Here is a 20,911-nt window from a genome sequence, read left to right on the forward strand (position 1 = left end):
GGGTGAAGCCAAACTCCTGTCAGCATTGCCCAGTGCCAGGACCAGAGGCAGTGGTCACAAATGAGAATACAAGAGGATCTCTGAGAACATCAGGAAACAACAGAATTACAAGAACATTCAAAAAACCCACAATTAATGAGGCATTTTTGGAAGATAAATTTGAATGCTTTTGCCAAACTTAGAGATACAACAGAGCTCATGAAACTATACTCTGTTTGTAGGAAGGCAAAGCCAGAAGTAAAAGAACCCACAGTAATAGATTTTCTATCCAAAACAAGCAGACTGCTAACAAAAAAATCACTTCCTTTGAAAACATTACCATATCTGGACTAGCCAGTAAAATAGTTGTCTTCCAACATAAGTAGAAATTACAGATATAAAGTAACAGTATTTTCTTAGTGGCAATTAAGAAAAAATAAATATTGGGTAGTTTAGTATCAGACCTGAGTGAAATTGCATCCCTCCCTATTGAACACTGAGATGAGGTTTGCTTTACAACCACAGCTCTGATTTTGTGTAAACACATATCTGACCTATTCTGATCTGAACTGGAGCCAGGCTATCTCCTAGAAAAACCAAATAAAAATCTAAGGAATAGAGCTGAATTTAGACGTGCAGAGCATAGTCCTATGACTTGGAACATAGTCTCACTGCAAGTAACTGGCTCCAAGCACTTCACTGAGTACGCAAGGCCTGAGCCTCATCAGGATGGCTTGATAATGAGTTTTCCACCACAATCCTATAAGTTTGCTTTTGCCTTATTTAGCTGTAACAGCCACTACCCTCATAGACAGGTAGCTGTGCACAACTCAGTTCACAGCTGGTTATTCGTGTGGTGTAGACCTTTATACAAACAGGCTGTGGTACTGCTTGCATGAAGCAGAGCACTGGCAGGGTGGCAACCCAGGGCACAGGGTGAAGGGAGATGACTCTGGGGTTTGCAAGGATTTCAACAGCTCAGCCACAGACAAAGAAACACAGACACAATGAAATCATGGACACAGCCTGCAAGTGTAGGTATGACAGTGATACTGTACAGTTTATTCAATCCCACTGGGATTCTTCAAACCAAGAGAATATTATTTATAGGGACTTTTTTCTCTGAACAACCACCTGGAAGAACCTCTCTTACTAATAAATAGACTAGGAATAATTTAAGCTTTGTGAATACAAAGGTAATCACTAATACCTCAAGTACACAAATAATTAGCTAAAATGCCATTTTGACTGGATCAGTCTGACATTGCAAGGATAGGAAAATAGATCTTGACATGTTTTGGATTCTCAGGAATTCACCTGACTGAGAAAGGAACCTCTTTGTACTTGCTCAAACAGCTCACCCTTCTGCTCTTCTTCCTCATCTGTACAGCTTGGCTCAGAGCACAGACCTGCAGTCCTTCAGCATTTCATATTCCCAGTCTAAGAGCATGAAGTATTTTCTGCACTCAGACCCTAACCACTGCACCTGTGCTAACAGAATACACTTATGAGCGCCTCTCACACAACAGCCAGCGGCTTTGGATGCAAACAAGTGCTCTGCTGCAGACAGGCTATAGCTCAACAGAAGAGATTCCTATTTTTTTCCATAGCAGAAGCCCTTCTATCTTGTTCTCTCTCTAAAGAGGGACTCAGGGCCACTGGAGAAAACAAATATTTCATTGCAGAATATTTCATTTTCATACGCCAATCACACACATACTGAGAAAACATACAGAAGATAATTTCTCAGTTTGAGTTTTACTACTATTCTGCTATTTATGATACTAGGAGCATTATATCTGCTTTTTACACTGGATCAAAAGCAATACAGAAGACGTTACTCAGAGATGCCCCCACTACATTTTGTTTCTCTTGCCCTTTTACAGATATTCCTTTGGAATAAAACAAGATGATAGAGAACATCTCAGTGCTGAAAACATAACATGAACAACATCACTTAATGACGTATTCAAATACCACCTCAGTCCAGCAATTTGATTTCAAACACGTTTGCTGGAATAGCAAAAAGAAAGGAGAAAAAAAGGCTAGCATTTCCAAATCCTTTCTGGTGTATATCTATAAAATAGATAAAGAACTCACAAAGTCTTCAGATCAATAAAATCTCAGAAATATTTGCTGTGTTTAAGATGATAATACCAAGCTAATGGCTTGTTGAACCTTAGTAGATCATTACAAACAATACTAACAACAAAACTGAAAAGCATTTCATAGTGAATTTGAGGTTCAAATTAGATACTTTCAAGTCTACTTCATATGGGAGAAAACCCAAATTTAAAATCTGTAACATTTGTTTGAAGTTTAGAAAACACCGTGTTTTTGCAAGGCACTCACTGTCCATCACACAGTTATTCATATTTCTGGTATCTGAAATACTGAGTGGCAAAACTACATAAAATAGCAACATACAGCAAGAAAAGTTTCTCGCATCACTGCTAGATCATTTCATTGAGTCTGTGATCCTTGTCTTATGAGTCATATCATTATCACATCAATATTCATATCAATAACAATTTCAGTCCATCATTGTTCTCGCATTTTTGCTCAGGTGTCACCCTTTCCAAGATAAAGAGTGTGAGCTCATGTCTCCCCTGGATGGAAGCTATTCGATACCTCCAACCCTTCCTTTCATTTCTCTGTATGACACCATTTCAGGATACAGGGTAACCAAGAGCTGCTTACAGTGAGCACATTTAAGACCAATGCAAATCCTAGCAGGCACAGTACTATATTTTCTGCACTGATGGCCTTTCCAGAAAATTACCAAATATTCAATTTGCTTTTTCTGACAGCTGTCAAGCATTGAAATACTGCTTCGGGGAACACCATCTGATGTTACCAGGAAAGGATTCTGAGCAATAACAATCATTTATTCCCTCCTCAAGAACAAATTACCATCCATTATGAAATTCCAAAAGTGGATTTTATGCTGTTACTTACTCCTTCAGCACATTCCAAGTCAGTCTTAGTTTCGCCTGCCTTAAATAATCCCCTCAACATCAATTCTATCATTCTATCTCCTGCTTTTCCTGATAGCTAGATGTTGGACTAACAGTGACCAGGCTGCTAACAACCTTGTGAAGAAAAACAAACAATGACTGCCTGGATGATAAGACTCAAGGAACCAAAGCATCTGGAAGCAATATGTCATGCTAAAACTTTCTTTTGAGTTCCAAGGACCCTGAGTGACAAAGTAATTGATTCATACTTCAATATCCTAACCCGGCTTACACAAAAGACAGAAAACCACCTTCCATTATTTTGGCTCTGAAACTTTTATTACTTGTAGACTGTTCAGATCTAAAAATCAATACCACACAACAACTTGGTCTAGATAAAAGCATAATTTGAGAAGAATTTCAGATCAATCTTTTCACAGGGTTTTATTTTACTGGGTCGTTTAGCTGGGCAAAACATCCTTCAAGATAAGGAAAAAAATATATATATCCCACGACTTTTTCTTTCTTCCAGATGTGCTCATAATTTCTTTTTTTTTTTCCATTGGGGTGTAGATGAAGCAAGGAGGATCGTCATTAAGAATGAAGAAGAAAAGCAGCAGCTTTATGGTATGTGTTATATTATGGTCTGGCTAGGATATAAATATTTTTTTCAATGCAGCCCATATGGTGCTATGGTTGGGATTTGTGACTAAAACCATGCTGGCACAACAAAAGCATTATTGCTGCTGTCAGCATAGTGCTGAGCAGTGGTTTTGTGTTGCTGTTTTTGTTTGCTTATTTTTGCTCCCCCATACATGCTGACTCCCCAGCAGGTAGGCTGTGGGTGTGCAGGACAGCAAGGAACAAGGCCAGGAGAGCTGAACTGAACTGACCAAAGGATATTGCATACCACACAATGTTCTCTGCAATAAATGCTCAGAGAGTTGAAACAGGGTACGCTCTCGTTTGTGACATCTGTCTCCTTAAGTAACTGCTGTGTATGATGAAGCATTATCTGAAGGATATTATTTTCCATCCCTTTTGTAAGAACATCAAGATTTAAACAAAACGAGCAGCACATCCACCTGTTCAGCAGAAAGTAGACAGTTGATATTTTCATTTGTAGCTACCACAAAGCAAAAAAACCTCGTTCTTTGCTGTACTTTGTTAGCATTTTGTTCATGCCTCTCAGGCAGAAATCCTTCAATCATACTCAACTCACCAGATCCCCGTGGTATGCTACACTGATTTGAAACAGTGGCTTGCTTTGCATTTTTAAAAGACTTGTTTTAATGAGGGAGGGAAATGGGAGAATCTATTTTCATTGCAATAATATCTATGAGTATTTGTCCATTAATTATTTTAACATGATAACAAGTTCAAAGCGAAACACGGCTTTATAATGACAGAAGAGCACTTGAAATGCCTTTCATTAAATGACTACAGGCTTCTGCAAGAAGACAACTGTCCCTAATGCTGAACTAATGATAAGACTTGGGATGGACAGAATACTTGCACACGCGTATCTACATCCATCAGGGTTTAAAATGTGGATCACTATGGCAGATCTTCCAATGGATACGCCTATTAGATTAACATGGAGAACCATCTGCTTTTCATTCTATTACCTTAAAAACTTACAGCCAAGGAAAACTGCCAGAAGTAACACGGGATCACTCAACTACAGTACATTCACCAACAGCAACTGTGTACAATGCAATGACTAAAACACCTGATTGAGACAACAAGTATACGGAAATTCCCTCAAAAAGCATGGCTAAAATCATCTCTCACAATGTGGATAATGTGGCTTTCTACGTTTTTTTTCCCCCTGACATAGTTTCACAGAACTTAAGCTGAAAAGCGCAAGACAGACAGCTTACTTGCCATATAACATAGCTTTAGGTAAGTGTAGCTGTATAGGGGAGGGCTACAGACAGCAACTGATCTTTCTAAATAAGTCACACAATACAAAAAAACACAGAATATCTGCTGTTTAACTGCCCAGCCTTCTGAATTGGGATACCAGTTAATCATCTTCCATTTCACATGTGTAGATATACGTTTGGCAATACATACAAAATAATCCTATTCCCCATCTCTCACTTTATCCAGGCCTCGGGCAGCCAGAGCACAGAGATCATAGCATGTGTTATTGCTTAATTCCACTCTCCACAGTATTCCTTTCAGAATGACTTCAAGTTTGACAGCAGAACAGGAGAGACATTCTAGCTAAGGGAATGAACAAGAACTCTGCTGATCTAGGCTTTATATTCATTTCTACTAAAAATTCCTATCCGGTCACAATTTGTGCTTGGTTCCCCATTGCAAATTTGGAGCAATTCGCTTTCGCCTCTCACATTTATTTTCAGTTGTTTTCCAGAAGTGTCTGTGATTGCTTTACTGGTTTGCTAAATGCAGTACAATTTTGATTGCCCTTTTCTTTGGTAGCATAGATACTATTAAACAATCAGTGTAAGTTGAAAACCCAAATTTGTTTAATGAAATTTGTTTCATTGCACAGCATTCCATTTCATAACAAACCTGCGTTGGATTCTTATTGCTATTTTCAAATGTGCTAAATAAGAGAACGGGACAAACCATTCCATAATCAGTAATGTACTACATGTGTACACCATGTCATGGGTGACGAGGGCATAACGCCCAGCCATATGGTGCACTTAAGAGCCAACTCATCTGCATCGCCTGTTACCAGGCAACGTGCTGGACTTCAGTCTCAGCCTGGTAAGAAAAAAAATGACCTCTTAGCCCCAGAAGTTGATTGATATTCATCATGCCGGTTAGGTTACGATCACTAGGGAAAATAATAAAATCAATTATGCGTATGGAGATTTGGAGGCATTAGACTTTCCCAAAATTCCAAATGAGTATTTTCTTCTTCTTTCTTGTCATATACCCCAAATCTCTGATTTATCTTCTTGAAAGAACATGAATATCTTTTCCTTTAAGTACATTTTTAGATAGTATATTCACAGTTAAATTAATGCAGGCTTCCTAAAAATGTGCTGGTAATTATCTTGGGGACCACCGTCTCCCACAGGTTGGAAACCCCAACCCCATTCTTACATTCCTTATTACCATTTTTCTAACAAAAGCTGTCAATTGTGTCCAATTCTGCTCAGAATTGTAAAGTTACTCTGTGATAGAAAGCAGTACTCAAGAGAGGGAAAAAGAAAAGCAACAAGCATGCTGAGCACTATAGAATTAAATCTGCCTTCAAGATGAACAAGCCTTTTTCTTATTTTTGCCTTGCAAACCAGGGAGCTGTCTAGAAATATTAAAATTTTGTTTCAAAGACATTAAGATGTAGATCGTGTACGATACAGGACAGTAAGTGTAAGACTCTTTACTCCTAACAAGGACTACAAGCCAAATTCTTTCACGGACACTAAACCGTTGGGGTAGAATTCAAGTACTAACACTTGTTATGAGAAAAGTGAGCCTGCTCCACTAGTTTGTCAGCACATGTACTACACACAGAACTAAATCTAATTTAAAGTATATTTCTGTTATTCCATGAGCCCCCATACAGAACTCACTGTAACCACACGTGCAACTCCTATTGCTGTATCGCAGGATCAACCATGGCTATTACACAGCACAAAGATGGAGCAATGCATTATTTTAAGCAGAGGATTGCTAACAAATTTTTCTCAAGTATCAAACACACACATCAAGAAATCGTACACTTTGTTTAGTTTACCTGTTATTTTGCAACTATTATTCAACTGAGTATGAAATTGTATCCTAATAAAAGTGCTTAATACCGTTTCCAAGCATGGGTTAAAATGCTTTGCAAGAAAAAATAAATTCTTAGTATGAAACAGAAACAAAAAGTCTGGGTAAGAAAACATCTGCATCTAATGTAAAATAGCTTTCAGGAAGGAAAAAAGAGAAAAATGAACTAACACAGCTACTGCATCACGAGTTCTATGAATTTATGAGCTTGAACAACAAAGCGTAATGAATTATTTGTAGCTGTTCTAAGGGGAAGACTGTTTGAACCAACTAATAAATATACTAAAATTTCTTTCTGACAGAATCAGTCAGAAGTAAAATAAACAGAGCAACACGACCCCGACACGCAAAAGGGAAATAAAGAGGGATGAACTGTTTATTTTAACCTACGGACAGAAACAGGGAAGATGTTCTGTTGCAAGCCACAAACAAGCTGTTTTTCATTGAAGAGTAAAAGACAATTGACCTTGTAAGTATGGCCTATGAGTCTCGAGATCCAGCATCAGCAAGGCAAGTTGTGAAGGCCAGTGTATTACCTTATATGCTATAACAGCAATACAAAGCAGACATTCCAATCACATTCCCAGGAAAAACAATAAAATCAACAACAGCAAAAAACAATAATAAAAATCAGCGTACTTACAGAAAGAAGGCTCCGGTCATGAAAACAATAGGCACCACTTGCATGGGGCTTCTGTGTAGTTTCCTAAGCAAAGAGAAATGAATTCATATTGTACAAGGTAGTTTCAAAGGAGATAATATTTTGGCCTTCCAAACATGGAAAGCCCAAAATAAGCTTAAAGATTCAAAATGTCATAATAAAAAAAAAAATAAAAGGAAAATATTGCACTGAGGAAAGGAAGTGATGTACCAACCATTATAAGGACATAATAGCATTTTTACTTCAAAACAAAGAAAAGCAGCAAAATTCAATCATGCATAAACAGCAATAAATACTTTATTACTTATTAAGTAATAGTTAATTAAAAAGGCAGAGAAAGCTAACCAGGCACTTTTCGATTTATTTGAAACCAACATCTTGTGTATGCATTAGGAACTCACATAATGCAATACAACGTTGTAATTCAAAATCATCCTCAGTACAGGTTTCTGTTTCAATAGGAAAACACAACTACGATTTACTTGCATGTTTTTCACTTGTAAACTTCAAGCAATTTTGCAAAAGAACAATTACCATAAAATATATAAACAGAAAGGAGCATCCAAAATATATTATACATACACAGAGCATTGAATTAAAATAGGATAACATTCTATCCCATACTGTTATTTTTTTTTGTTTAAATCGATGAGCAGGTGTTGACATCTAATATTTTACTGAATTATTCATTGAATTTTAGCAGTTACAGTAAGCTCAAACATGTTTTTCATAACAAATTCACCCTAAATGCATTTTCATTTCCATGCACACATAGCGGTGTACATTCCCTCATACAAACAGAAGATAGAAATATTGTCCATGTTGAGTCCACAGAGAAAACACACACCAAAGTCCCTGTATTACTAAAACAGATACATTTGATAATGTTTTATTCACTTTAATAATTCCAAACTGCAAACACGTTGATTTTTTTCCTCACATAATGTGTTATTTTTTATATATATATATATATATATACGCACACACATATACATACATATATATACTTTCAATAGTGAATATCCCTAACGTAGCTGAGGAGGAATAGGAACAACCACCAAGGCACACATTCTATACCATGTCAGGTAGTAACAGTTGCACAAGTTATCCATATATTAGGAACCATACTTTACTGATCATATCAGACAACAACTAAACAACATGTATTATTCTTCAGTCATATTCACATGCTTCCGCAAAGAAATTTTCGATATAAGTAAACAGAGAGAAAAATGCTAATAATTTTGTGAGAAAACCTGCGTTTTGACAATGTCATGTTCACGAGCCGCAAGATAACCCAGCGGAACGTCACAGATGTTGATGTTATGCTTTGGACTGACATGAGATATCATTAAGATGGTCCACACCACAATAAGGAAACTTGTCTGGTTTTATAGCGCTAAATTCCATTTTCAAACAACTGTGACATAGCACAGAAAAGCAAGAAGTAACTTTTTGCATTGCATCCATTTATAGCACACATTACAACAATATTTGTCAACAGCAGAACAAACATTCTACAGGGCTAAAGTCCTTCTATTCTGAAAACACAAATAAAAGGAAGACTTGAGTCAATTAAAAGAAATCTTACCAAGCATCTATGAAGAAGCCTGGCTGAGAAATGTTAATACCCCCTTAAAAATGCAAGTGTTGGGCTTTCGGGTTAGAAAACCTTGACTCCCTTGGGGCAATCAGATCATGCAGCCAGAGCAGCAGAGATTCTCCTGCAGGGTCATTGCCACAGGCCATGCAGGCTTATAAAATTACCATATCTGGGCATTCCAGGAGCATCTCAGCCATTACAGTGCTTTTCCTTATAAGTAGCTCCCTTAAGTATTTTACATATACATATATAAATATGTATACACACACACACATATATATATGTATAGAGGTCCCAGGACAATAAGAAAAATATTAATACCTACATTCAGTTTCCAGGTTTGATTTATACCTACACAACTTCATCAAAAAGCCTATGTATAAATTATCCTAATCTGACACCTTCAACTCTGCTCTAAAATACCACTAAACAATGTAATCCGTTGCTTTAAGTTAAAAGCAATTCCCTTTTGATAACAGCAAAAGGCAACAAGGATGGAGCTTTGCCATCATTAGACTTCTAACCACATTACTTCTATTTTGAGGCTTTTTTTTTGTTTGGTATCAGTTTAATTTCCTGTCAGCCTTACAAGAGATTGCTAATGTTTGGGCTGTAGGATATGCTCTGATTAAAAATAATCTTCCCAATTACTGCCTGGCATGAGTCTACTGCCACATGCACTCTGCCACTGGCTTCTGAATTTCTGTCAGCAGTAATTGTATCTGTAGCTCCTAACTGTAAATGAAAACCCCGGGGGCATATTTGGGTTCCAGTTTCCTTTGCCTCGCCGTATCTTTTAATTTGCACTGTCTGTCAAAAGGAGATGTTCTGAGGATTTCCTTTCAGTGCCGACGAACATCAGGTTAAAAATAATATTTAAAAAAAACAAGTGGAAAAAGAGGAAAAAAGGGCAACTGGCATCACTTCACCTCCATCCCAGTTTACTGCTGCTGCTGGCCTTGCCTAAAGTTGTCATTGCTCCCCCACTTCTAGTGCCTGGTTCTGCTCTCCCCATTGAGGTCCAATGTACCCACAGCCCATGGGGGAGCCTCAACAGTAGCAGAGGGTGCCCTCAGCTCCAGCTTTCCTTCAGGAACAGCCAGCTGGCCCCAGACCTCCTGTATTTGAGAGAATACTGCTTAAACCTGGCAGTAAGAGTCTGATGCAATCACAGACACCAGCTTAATGATGATTCATGTTAAGATTGTCACTGATTCACTTTTCCTCTTAGAGTTGCTGCTAAGAAACCTACGGTGGAAGGGTGACCTACAGACCGTGTGCCCTGTTTCAGGATCCCAAAAGGAAAAGTATCAGGAGAAGAATGAAGCACTAAGCACAGACTGGACTCTGAAGGAGATAGAGAAGAAACTTGAGGATAAGAAAAAACACTTGAAATAACATCAGAAGGGAAAAGTACAGCCAAGTACATGAGAAGTACAGACAGTTGTTTTACTTGTCTAAGTTCTTGAGCAGCCCCTCAAAGGTCCTTAAAAACACATCTTTAAACTTCTGATGCTCAGAAGGCTCTCTAACATGCAGAATACTACAACTCCAGAAAAATCAGTTCCTACACGATTTCCCTCCACACAGAAAGCATCCAAATTTCTCTATTAATATATATATAATAACTACTACTTAACAAATAATCACTTTTTTAAGCTTTTCTTCAGAATTTTTGCTTTTCTCACTCATTCATCTGCATGAAGAGGCTGTTCTACCAAAGCTCTTAAGCAGGAAGAACAGTCCCATGAACATCAGTAAGATTAATCACACAATTCCACATAATAATACACTTACACACCAGCTAGATTAGAAGATTACCATAAATTCAAGTGAAGAGGGCATACAATGAAGTAACATGAAAAAGGCTGAGCTGTTATCAACTAACTGTAGAGTTCTCCTATCAGTCGCAGTGTTGAGCTTTTAGTGCTGAATACTGCAATGCTGACAAAGACCAAGAAGTTGGAATACTTAGAGAGTGGGGTTTCTTACATTTCCCTTTTTGAAACTAATAGTTCTCTCATCTGTCACAGGTCAAGAAATGAATCGTAGCCGTACAAAGCACAGAAGCTTTAGATGTAGAAAAAATAGTTTGCTTACTTATTCTTTTCTTTATAAATGACAATTCTGATGTTGCATTTTCAGTGTTAATAAACATCATCTGTAGTTAATGACCAGGACAAGTTGTAAGAAAGGAAAACAAAGGCAGCTTATCCAATAGTTTTGCAAACATGATATGGATACTCTCACTATAACTGAAAGAGCTCAGCTATAGGATGCATCTGGACTGGGATAATGTAACAGCAGAACAGCTGGCAGCCCTAAAAGCAATACTGTAGTTAAAGGGCACAGCACTTTGCTCTGACTGAATCAGGTAGCTACAGGTACCAGGTAATACCATCACACTTAAGTACTAATTCCTGGTGGTTATGAAGCTGTCGCAGTGTGCCTCACTAGAACCAGTAAAGCAGCAGCAAAGGCCAAATGCAGCTTACTCTCACCTTGTTCAGATATCGCATTCTGATACAGCATTTAACACTAATCTCGCTGACCCCAAAATTACTTTTGATAGCTCATTTTCATTCAGTTAATCACTATGCTATAAATTGAATGAACATTAATTCCGTAATTTAAATCAGGGAAGCACGTCTGTATGCCTTAGAAGTGGCTTATATTTAAGAAGAGCTAATAAACCTTTTCTGTTAGTACTGCAGAAGCATTTAGTCATGCATACATACAGGAAAAAAAAGCAGAAGCATTTATTCCTGCTCATAGGAATACAGAATTGGGCTACACTCAGTTCTTTATTAAAATCATTATTTTGTAAAATACTTCAGAGTACAGGTGAAGTTATATCTGCAGCCCAAATGGGACACTACTACCAGGGGAATTAACACTGAACGTTTATTTCTCTTACTATAGTAAGCAACGACTTCAGCTGGTTTCCACAGGAAGAAGGGACAGACACAAACATAAGTTACGAAACCTAGAGCATAGGGACACAGCAAACATCTCTGCAGAACCACTTGTTCCAGATTTGCTATTTGTAAGGAACAAAAAATGATTTTTTATTCCTTTTTCTAATCTACAGTTCTTTCTACTTGCACCATACCCATTCATTGAGAAAAAGCATTGGATTTGTAAGCATCACAGGTTTTCACACGCATTTCTGAATAACCAGCTCCACACCACCTTATTCTTTATCTATAACCTTCCACAGCGTACTGAGAAAATCACAAACTGCAAGTAAGGGTCTTTTCTCAATCTCTTATGGCATCAGGAGCTTCACACCAGTAAGCTGACACATGTGAAATAAGACCACTTATCAAAGAAGAGAGAGGTCAAAGGCTTCTAAGGTTGGAACAGGAACCTGCTGGTTGCTGCAAATCTCTCACCAGCGCGTTTGAGCCTGACACTTAATATTCAAACTGAATTGCAAGCGATGTACTCAAGGATAAAGCTCAGTAATAATAAAGATTCATGGTCTGACAAGCTCAGCATACAAATTCTCAGCACAGAGCCCATTTTCAATACTATTTTATTTTAATCTAAAGAGAGTTCAGGAATATTATTTTTTTTAAATGAAGCATCAGTACTTCCCATCCAGTTAGAGAAACAACAAAATGAGAAAACAAAACTACAGTCTGAATTTAGATGCTGTTAAAGAAGCATGCCTTAAAATCATTGTATCTAATTGTAGTATAGATACACCATAGGAAATCCTTATCCTGCTAATCAGACATTGGGATGCATCAAGTAATGCATACATGTTGATTTCACAAAGCCAAAAATCCACTACTTTAAACCAGAAACAAAAGAAGGAACTGCCCAAACATCAGATTTACAGCTTGTAAATTGTACAGCGCACCATTTGTGAAAGTCAGAGTCATGGGAAAGGCTCTAAATCTTGATGGATTGTTAGATAGAATCCCAAAGGTTTGATACGTGCCACCCAGACACTGCACCTATGGTTAAACTAGATATTAAGTCACTAATATTAGATCACCAACAAGTGGCAATTGATAACATCCTTTGTCAAGCTCCAGATTATTTCCTGCCCATCACATAGAACAAGCTTCTGGCTTCTAGGTGGAATTTGAGCTTCCTTTTTTATTGTTCACCTTTCAATCTCATCCATCTCTTATTTCATTCAACATGTTTAGTTCACAGTCAGAAAATGGATTGTTTATATTACAATGACAGTGTAATGTCGTGACATTTTTTCAATGTCACCATGTTTATTTTGCACTACGATAGCCTGGCAACTTGCTCTCTCCCTTATTTTAAAGTGCATTAGAGTACATAGGAAGCAAGTTAAAATTCAAGGAATTATAATTAAATGCCTAATAGCTTTAACACTGAAAATACTGCTGCCAAACATTGGCTCCATTTAAAATCCTTTGCTTATTTTGCACATAGTTCTCAACATCTACATTTCTAGTACTAAATATCTTTCTTTTACAAGCACACTGCATCCAGCTTAACTACATCTCACTAGAACACCTTGTTAGTCATACTTTGATTCATTTCATTTCATTGCCTTTCAAATTTAAATTACCTCATTTCTTCTCCTATTCCTCACATTACTTTTGAAAATGAGTCTCACTTTGTGCAATGATTCTTTATAATTCAACCTCCCATCACACCCAGCAATAACACTATCATTTTTTTTTGCATATTTGCAAGTTTTCCTGCCAAACTGCTAACCAAAACAATCCTAAATTTGCATTTAATCTCACCTGTTTCACTTCCATTCCTTACACACAGTCAGCCAACACCACAAGAAATAAAACTGTATTTTACTTAAATGAAACAATAACTTCCCTAATCCCAGAAAAATAGAATCCTATTCTTCACAGATTTCTTGATTGAGCCTCAGGGGGAGAAAAAAAAAATCTCTATTGCCAAGCAACAGATCAGTGCTTTTCTTTAGCTGGCACACAGACAAGTGCCGTAGCATGAACTCAAATTGAGGATGAAGTCACTAAAACAATTCTAGAAGTATATGCTTGCCAAAATTCCTCTCGATGTTGATTCACAACAAGAGCACCTGAACAACTCTCATTGCTATTTTAACGTGCTCTTCAGTATCATTAACCTTAAGAAGATAGAATCTTCTCCAAGCTAATTTATAATCCAGATTAGGTGCTCAGCAGAATTAACCCAGTGGTGCTGGGAAGGTGTCTTAGCTCCAGCTACTGAAGCTCTCCTACAGGAACTGAGGAGAAGGAACAGCAGCTGGAGGAATGTTTTGTATTACCATTATTTTCACGTTTCTCATTTCTGTTCATCTGCAAATTCTCCTTCAAGGCTTTGGCATAAAGAAGATATATGTAACTATGCTTTAAGTAGTCTGAATAGCATCTATTGCCTACTGACCTTCTTAGCTAGGAATAACTACTACTTGCCATATTTTACTATTTTATTTTGGGTTTTTTGGTTTTTTTTTTTCCTTAAAGAAAATCATGGGCCACTAAACACCAAGCATGACTATTTTCTTTTTGTTCTAAAAGCCGTAGCATACTATTTTGTAGTTCTAAAAACACACATGTGAAGGAATAACCAAAATCTCAAGCACTGTAAGTTTTCTTTAAAATAAAATAAAAAAAAAAAACTTTTAGAGAATTGATGGCTCTGTGCTGTTTGAATATCAAAGCTCTTCTGGGTATCACTTCGATCTGCCCATCATAATTCAGATAGTTCTGAATAATGCAAGATGTTATGCTTTAACTTATTTCAGCAATTTCCTTGAAGAGAAGCAGTAAGTGAACATTTATTACAGACCTTCGGATGAATCCATATAATTAATATTATGATGTACTTTACCTGTCTTACTGTTTGCTCTTGTAATATTAAGTTGGTATTAAATAAACAACACTCTCAGACAACTTATTGTCCCACTTCAAGACATTGCTTCGATTTATGTAATTACTTTCTATGATTTACTGTTGAATCCTTACTCAAGTTACATATTCTGTTAACAAGCTATAAAACTAATTAGCTATTTTGAGGTAGGATGCATTTCCATTGTAAAGGCAATGTATTTCTTGTGTTTCCTTGGAATCAAAATATTCTTTTCATGGTGTGACAGCAGCATACTTCATCTTTTCACATTTTATGTGGCACACTGAAGCAAAACAGAAATGATGTGCTATTATTCAAGCATAAGAAAAATAGTAGCACTGCACGAACGAGTGTCAGAGATGAATAAAGGCATATGAAATGATACGAAAACAGCAGCTGAAATATGCCCTCATTTTTCGAAGATGAGTTCAGAAGGCCTGCACCCAAGTGATTATAAGCTTTACATTACGATGACAAGATGCTGATGCAATTCTGAAATGAAAATGAGTGATACTGAAGAAAAGTTGATCTGAGATTTTTTTGTTGTTGTTGTTCTGCTACTTGCGAAGGGTTAAAACCGCCTTGGTTAGAACAAAAAGAATTTTGATGCTTTATCTGAAAGTAGAGCAACTCAAGTCTTTTTGCTGAGACCAAGATAAACCCTTAACACATTCCTAAAAATAAGATAGATCATAACTTCTAACTCAGCTGCACCCAATCAGGTTCAATGGAGTGTAATTTCACCATTAATGGGAGCTATAGAAGGGACTAATTTGGTTCAGCGTATCATGTTATTCAGCACAGAAGCAATTAGTTTGTGCCTGAGTAGTTCAATAGCATTAAGAAACTTCCAAAGTAACTGTTGGTAGAAAAGCTTTAGTTTCACTTCTGTGCTATTTTAATAAGATATTCTGGCCAGATGATCAAGATCTGTATCAGGCAGATAACTAACAAAAGTCATTAGCTGAAAGTCTTCCCATCAAGAAAAGGGATTTGATACAAGTGATCTGAAACAGCTACAAACAAAATTCACCTCCATCCTAGAGTAACCCATGACAAATGAGAAAAGCCTCATTCCATTCAGAAACAATAGACCAGTTGCCACAACACACTGAATCCAAGACAAAAGGCACTGCTATATATTAAAAGCTCAAAATCAACACTGTCATTTTAGAAACACTATCACTAATAAACGTTGTGGGAAGCACAGTTGCACTGCCATTGAAATGTGAAGAACTGAAATGAATCAGTACTACCAAGAAACAGATATTGAAATCAGCCGAAACATTTCTGTTTCAAATCTGGAAGTTCTTTCCCTGGAAATATAAGGTTCTTAAGCAACAGCTCCAGAATAATCACATCATTCTGTTCTTTCCTCTCAATAAGGTCCCAGTTTTGTTTGTCCTACTTTTCAATAATGTATCCACATGTCAAGAAAAAAGTCACAACTGTTTTAAGAAACCAACTGTTTTGTGTAACTCATTTCGTCTTAACATTAAAAAAAAAAGTGGTTTTAATCATAATGCTACAGCTCAAGTAAATGCTCCAATTCCTGCAACCAATATAAAAGTACATACTTTCCTATTTCATTTTAGTCGAGTATATAACAAATTTCACAGTTTCCACCGATGCAACCACTCCCCAGTCTCAAGTAGCTGCTTATCAGCAACAGCAGCAGAGCTGAAAATCTGTAAGCAATATTAAATGAGAATAAATGAAATACATTAAAAATGGATGATTTGGAAAAATCAGCTAGAATAACCCCTTTCGCTATAGAGACAAAAAACAGTCATCATAGTTCTGTCCTGTATGGAAAACCATGTAATGCAATACCAAATTATTCATACAGATTGCTGCTGTAACAACATCATGATTAATGGCATAAATGACAACTGTCAACCTTCCAAACAGGATGCAAGTTCTGAGGAGTTGCTTTGCATTTTGCTTTATATTTTGTTTATTCAGAAAATTGATGTTTTAAATCCATGAAGATCCTTATGGGACAGAAGTTGCAGTTAGTGCTTTGAAACAGTTACTCCAACCATTTGCCATCAAGCGTTGACCTGCAATTTCCCCAGAGGACTGAGAACAGCAGTCTTAAAACCAAAATGACACACAGAAGCCTTCCATCAAATCGAGTGCTTTGTGTCACAGAGTGTGCTGCTATGGTTAAGAATTACAGAGCAGCTCCAGCAATTGCACCAAGTGAGTTGTTGTACACTGAGCACACCTTGGCCAGACCCAGAGCTTCTGGGTCGCTTCAAGTGAAAATCAGAACTTAGAAATAGACATGGCAATGCAAAACAAGAATAACTCATTTTTACTACCTGCTATAATAACAATTGTCAGCTCCGTATCTCACAAGGTTGATCCCTCACTGAGGGAAAGAAAGAAAAGTCACACTTTTACAACAAGAAGTTATCCTATCATCATATACACAACCCCTCTTTGGTGCAGAATCCCCTTGAAATGTGAATAATGAAGTTCAAGGACATTTTCAGCTTCAAATAAGAAAAAAATCCCAAGCAATACTTAAGGACTATCAGTCACTATACAAGTAGTTGTCCAAAAACTGAAGGACAGTTACACAGAAACATTTTAAATGTGAAAAATCCATGCTTGGGAAGTCAAAAATGAACCCCAACTATCTTCAGCCAAAGTTACTCAAGCTTTGGGACTTGTCATCAGTGAAGTTTTATCTGTGGTAAAGGACAAAGGTCAGACCAGACAAGCTACCCAAATTAAAAAATAAAAGCTAACAAAGCAGCTGACTCCCTTCACTTCTTTCATGGATAGGTATCATTTGAGAACCAAGATTAGACTTCTCTCTCTCAGAAATAAAGGTGTTATTTCCTACACTATTACATTTTTAGATGGGGATGTCAATAGCAGCCAGTTTGGTAACAGTATGAAATGCATTTTGCTCACAGCCCTGTAACTCAGACAATGATTTTTGCTATGTTCTCAGCCAGATAAGTGTCAGCAAGCAAAACCTTTTCCCCTGTGCATTATGGGACCTGGAAGAGAACTTGATCTATAGATTTTTGTCTCAGTATACAGAAAACGGAAAACATTTGACATGACAGCATAAAAAGGTTCACAAACAGAAAACTGCCCAGAGCTGACAGACATGAATACAGAGTATTTAATACACTAGAAATCTGGTCACTGATAAAAACTGACCAAATCAGTATTAATTGTACTATGCATCCTTATTCACAAATCAATACCTTGCCAATGATTTCTAAATTCTAAAGCTAAACATTTTCAAAAGATCTATAGTGAACTACAGCAGATTTTTATCAACATTTTAGCATACACCAGTTGCCAGCACATTGTACCCTGGTAAGTCTTCAAAATTGATAATATTAATAAACTCCTAGTTGTTTTTAATTACCAAACAGTATTTTAGTGCACAACGAAACAAAACATTTGGAATTTAAGTCCAAATGCGATACACACGGGAGCCATTTCTAAGGCCACGAAAGCATAGAAAGTTTCACAAGCCCTCAACTACACCAATTAGAAAATACGAAGAGGACTGAGTTGAAAATTGTCCAAATTTTACATTTCAATGCTTTTACTATAATTTTGAGTCTGAAAATGAACTATCATTTGCAAGAATTCTGAACTACAGGCAGCAATTTCTCCGTAAATGGAGTAAAATGATAACTCATTTCCCAGTTCTTGGCCAGAATAATGAAAAAAATGCTGAAGCTTTAGAGGCTGAACCTATCATCTTCTCAAATTTGAATGACAACTTAGAGCAGTAAGGTCTACTTAGACAAAAACCAAGCACTATAACCCATTTCAATACATTCTGTGGCAATGAGAAGCACTGGAAGGCAGAGGAAAGGCTCAGTAGATGGTGGATATGAATACAGCAGCCGACACACCAATACCCTTTTGTAGAGCTGAACAAGTACTCAATTCCCAGAGTCCTTCTAGGACAGGCTGAGTGAGAGACTGCGTTCACTTTCCTTGCAGACAAATGATGAATGCCAACCTATTGATTCAGTGAGCTATAAAACCAACCAAGATCAAGAAGCATAAGCATTCTGTCTTTAATTCATGCTGTGTTGAAGTGTTTTTTAATCTACATAAATCCAAGTAAACATGCTTAGATATCAACACTAAATCAGTTCTGACTGACATTAAATAGCATTTCTTCTGAAGGGTGTGTCATGTGAAAGGCTTTATTTCTATATATACTAAAGTTATTCCAAAACAGTTCAAAAAGCCAACAGTTCTAGTCTAGTTTGTGTGGAAGTTCGGTTTACATTTACATTGTTGCAATGAACTAATAAACTCAGATTGAACTTAAAATTAATATAATGAACATATAATGAAGGGGTGTGTGAAGAGTAGCTGCCAGTAAAGACTGAGGCAAAATAGTTAAGGCATACCTCAGCCTTCTCCTTGTCCACTGTTAGTGATACAGGGAGACTGATTACTATGGTGTGGGGAGTTCAGCAGTTCACTAATACGATCAGAGCAGCTCAACATGGTCCTTCATGCATTCACAAAATCAAGGTTAAGAGACTTTCAGAATACAAATTCCCCAAATTCAGTCCTCTTACCTTTTCTTTTTGTCCTCCTGCCATAAATCTGCTTCAAGTACACACAATAACCTTGGGACTGACAAGTTTGGTAACCTTTTCTTGCACAAATTGGATATTTTTAGCACTTCCTGAAGTATTTTCACCCCATCCAACTGTACCAAGATCATTTACAAATATATTTTAAAAAAGAAAAAAAAAGATAAAGAATGACCCTCATACCCCTCCAAATTCATATATCCATAACACTGTATAAAAGCCCACTGTATGTGAAAGTCAGTAATCCATAGTGAAGTAATTGACCATAATACTTTGAAAGCCAGCCTATTTTTCTAACACAAGAAAATGTAGGAAGATAAAAGTCAGTCAAGAGAACAAAAACAATAAGTTGCTTTTGGAAAACAGACGTGTCTTTAAGAAAACATAAAACAAGCCTTTAAGACTTGCATGCGCTTTGTGCTTTGGAAGGCTCTCAACATGCTCTTAGTAAACGTATGGATACTTCACATAAAGTACAACAGTTCTCTTGAGGAACTAGAATAGAAACATCTTTTAAAAAAGTAATGGAAAGTCCTCCACTATTCAATCAGCGATTTAATTTCAACCTAAGCAAGCTGTAGCTGATCAGCATTCATAGCATTGTTCTGTTCTCAACTTCTATCATCCTAACCACTACATCTGTGAAGAAAATGCCAAAAATAATAGGAGGAACTGGTCACTTTTTAAGAGCCATTTGTTAAGAAAGTAGGAGCAGGCGATTCCAAAGCATCACGCAGGTAGGGCACAGGTTTGGCTTGGCTAAAGAGCCCGTGTAGCTTAAACAGAAAAGGGAAGTGTACAGAGACTGAAAATGAAGTCAGGCAACATAGAAGAACTACAGAGGTGCCATTGTAGAGAGAAATTTGGGCAGTCAAATTTCAGCTAGAGTTGAATCTAGTTGGTACTGTGGGGGACAACAAAAAGGGCTTACTTCTCAAGATTATCTGGTGTGATTAATGTGGCCAATCAATATGGTACAGCAATCGGAAAAGCAGTGGTAGCACGCAGTTTCAAAGTGATTAGTTTGTGGCTGCATTACTCAAATTAACAGATAGCTTTGCTTGAAACCCTTTTGAAAGGCTATGCTGGAAAGCAGTACAACTTCTGATCATAAAAATGATATAACTGAATTAACCAAACTGAGTGAACCATTGTTTAAGATGAGCTTCTAATTTGGAAAGAACAAAAGGATTAACAAGAACAAAAGCACTTCATCCCATTTTTCCCTCTTATGCTAACATTTTCAACATTCGCCCTGTCTCATCTGTTATGGCGTATTCCATTATAAGTGAATAAAGGATGTGCTGCTCTACAAACCAGAGGCATTTTAATGACAGTTTTCAAAACATGGCCCTTTGTACTTCAATAGATTGACTATAAAAGCTCACTGTCAACTGACACTAACATCAATGTCAGTGCGCAAAAGACTGATAGTCTCAGTATGAACAATTCTTGCTCTATTAACTGCTTATGGCCGTTTTTCCCCAGCAACATCATTTTTAAAGAAACA

General features: G+C 37.0%; 1 protein-coding gene across 1 annotated transcript in view; it reads right to left on the reverse strand.

Moving 5' to 3' along the window:
- LOC146759734 (uncharacterized) overlaps nucleotides 1–20,911 on the reverse strand; it is a 289,258-nt gene that overhangs the window by 203,624 nt on the left and 64,723 nt on the right. The window contains exon 3 of the mRNA XM_085509859.1: nucleotides 7,339–7,401. Coding sequence (XP_085365985.1) covers nucleotides 7,339–7,401 — 63 coding nt within the window. The remainder of the gene's footprint in view (nucleotides 1–7,338; nucleotides 7,402–20,911) is intronic.

Source organism: Coturnix japonica, chromosome 9 (genome assembly GCF_054131305.1).
Source record: "Coturnix japonica strain WE chromosome 9, WE-NBRP24, whole genome shotgun sequence".
Classification (NCBI taxonomy): domain Eukaryota; kingdom Metazoa; phylum Chordata; class Aves; order Galliformes; family Phasianidae; genus Coturnix; species Coturnix japonica.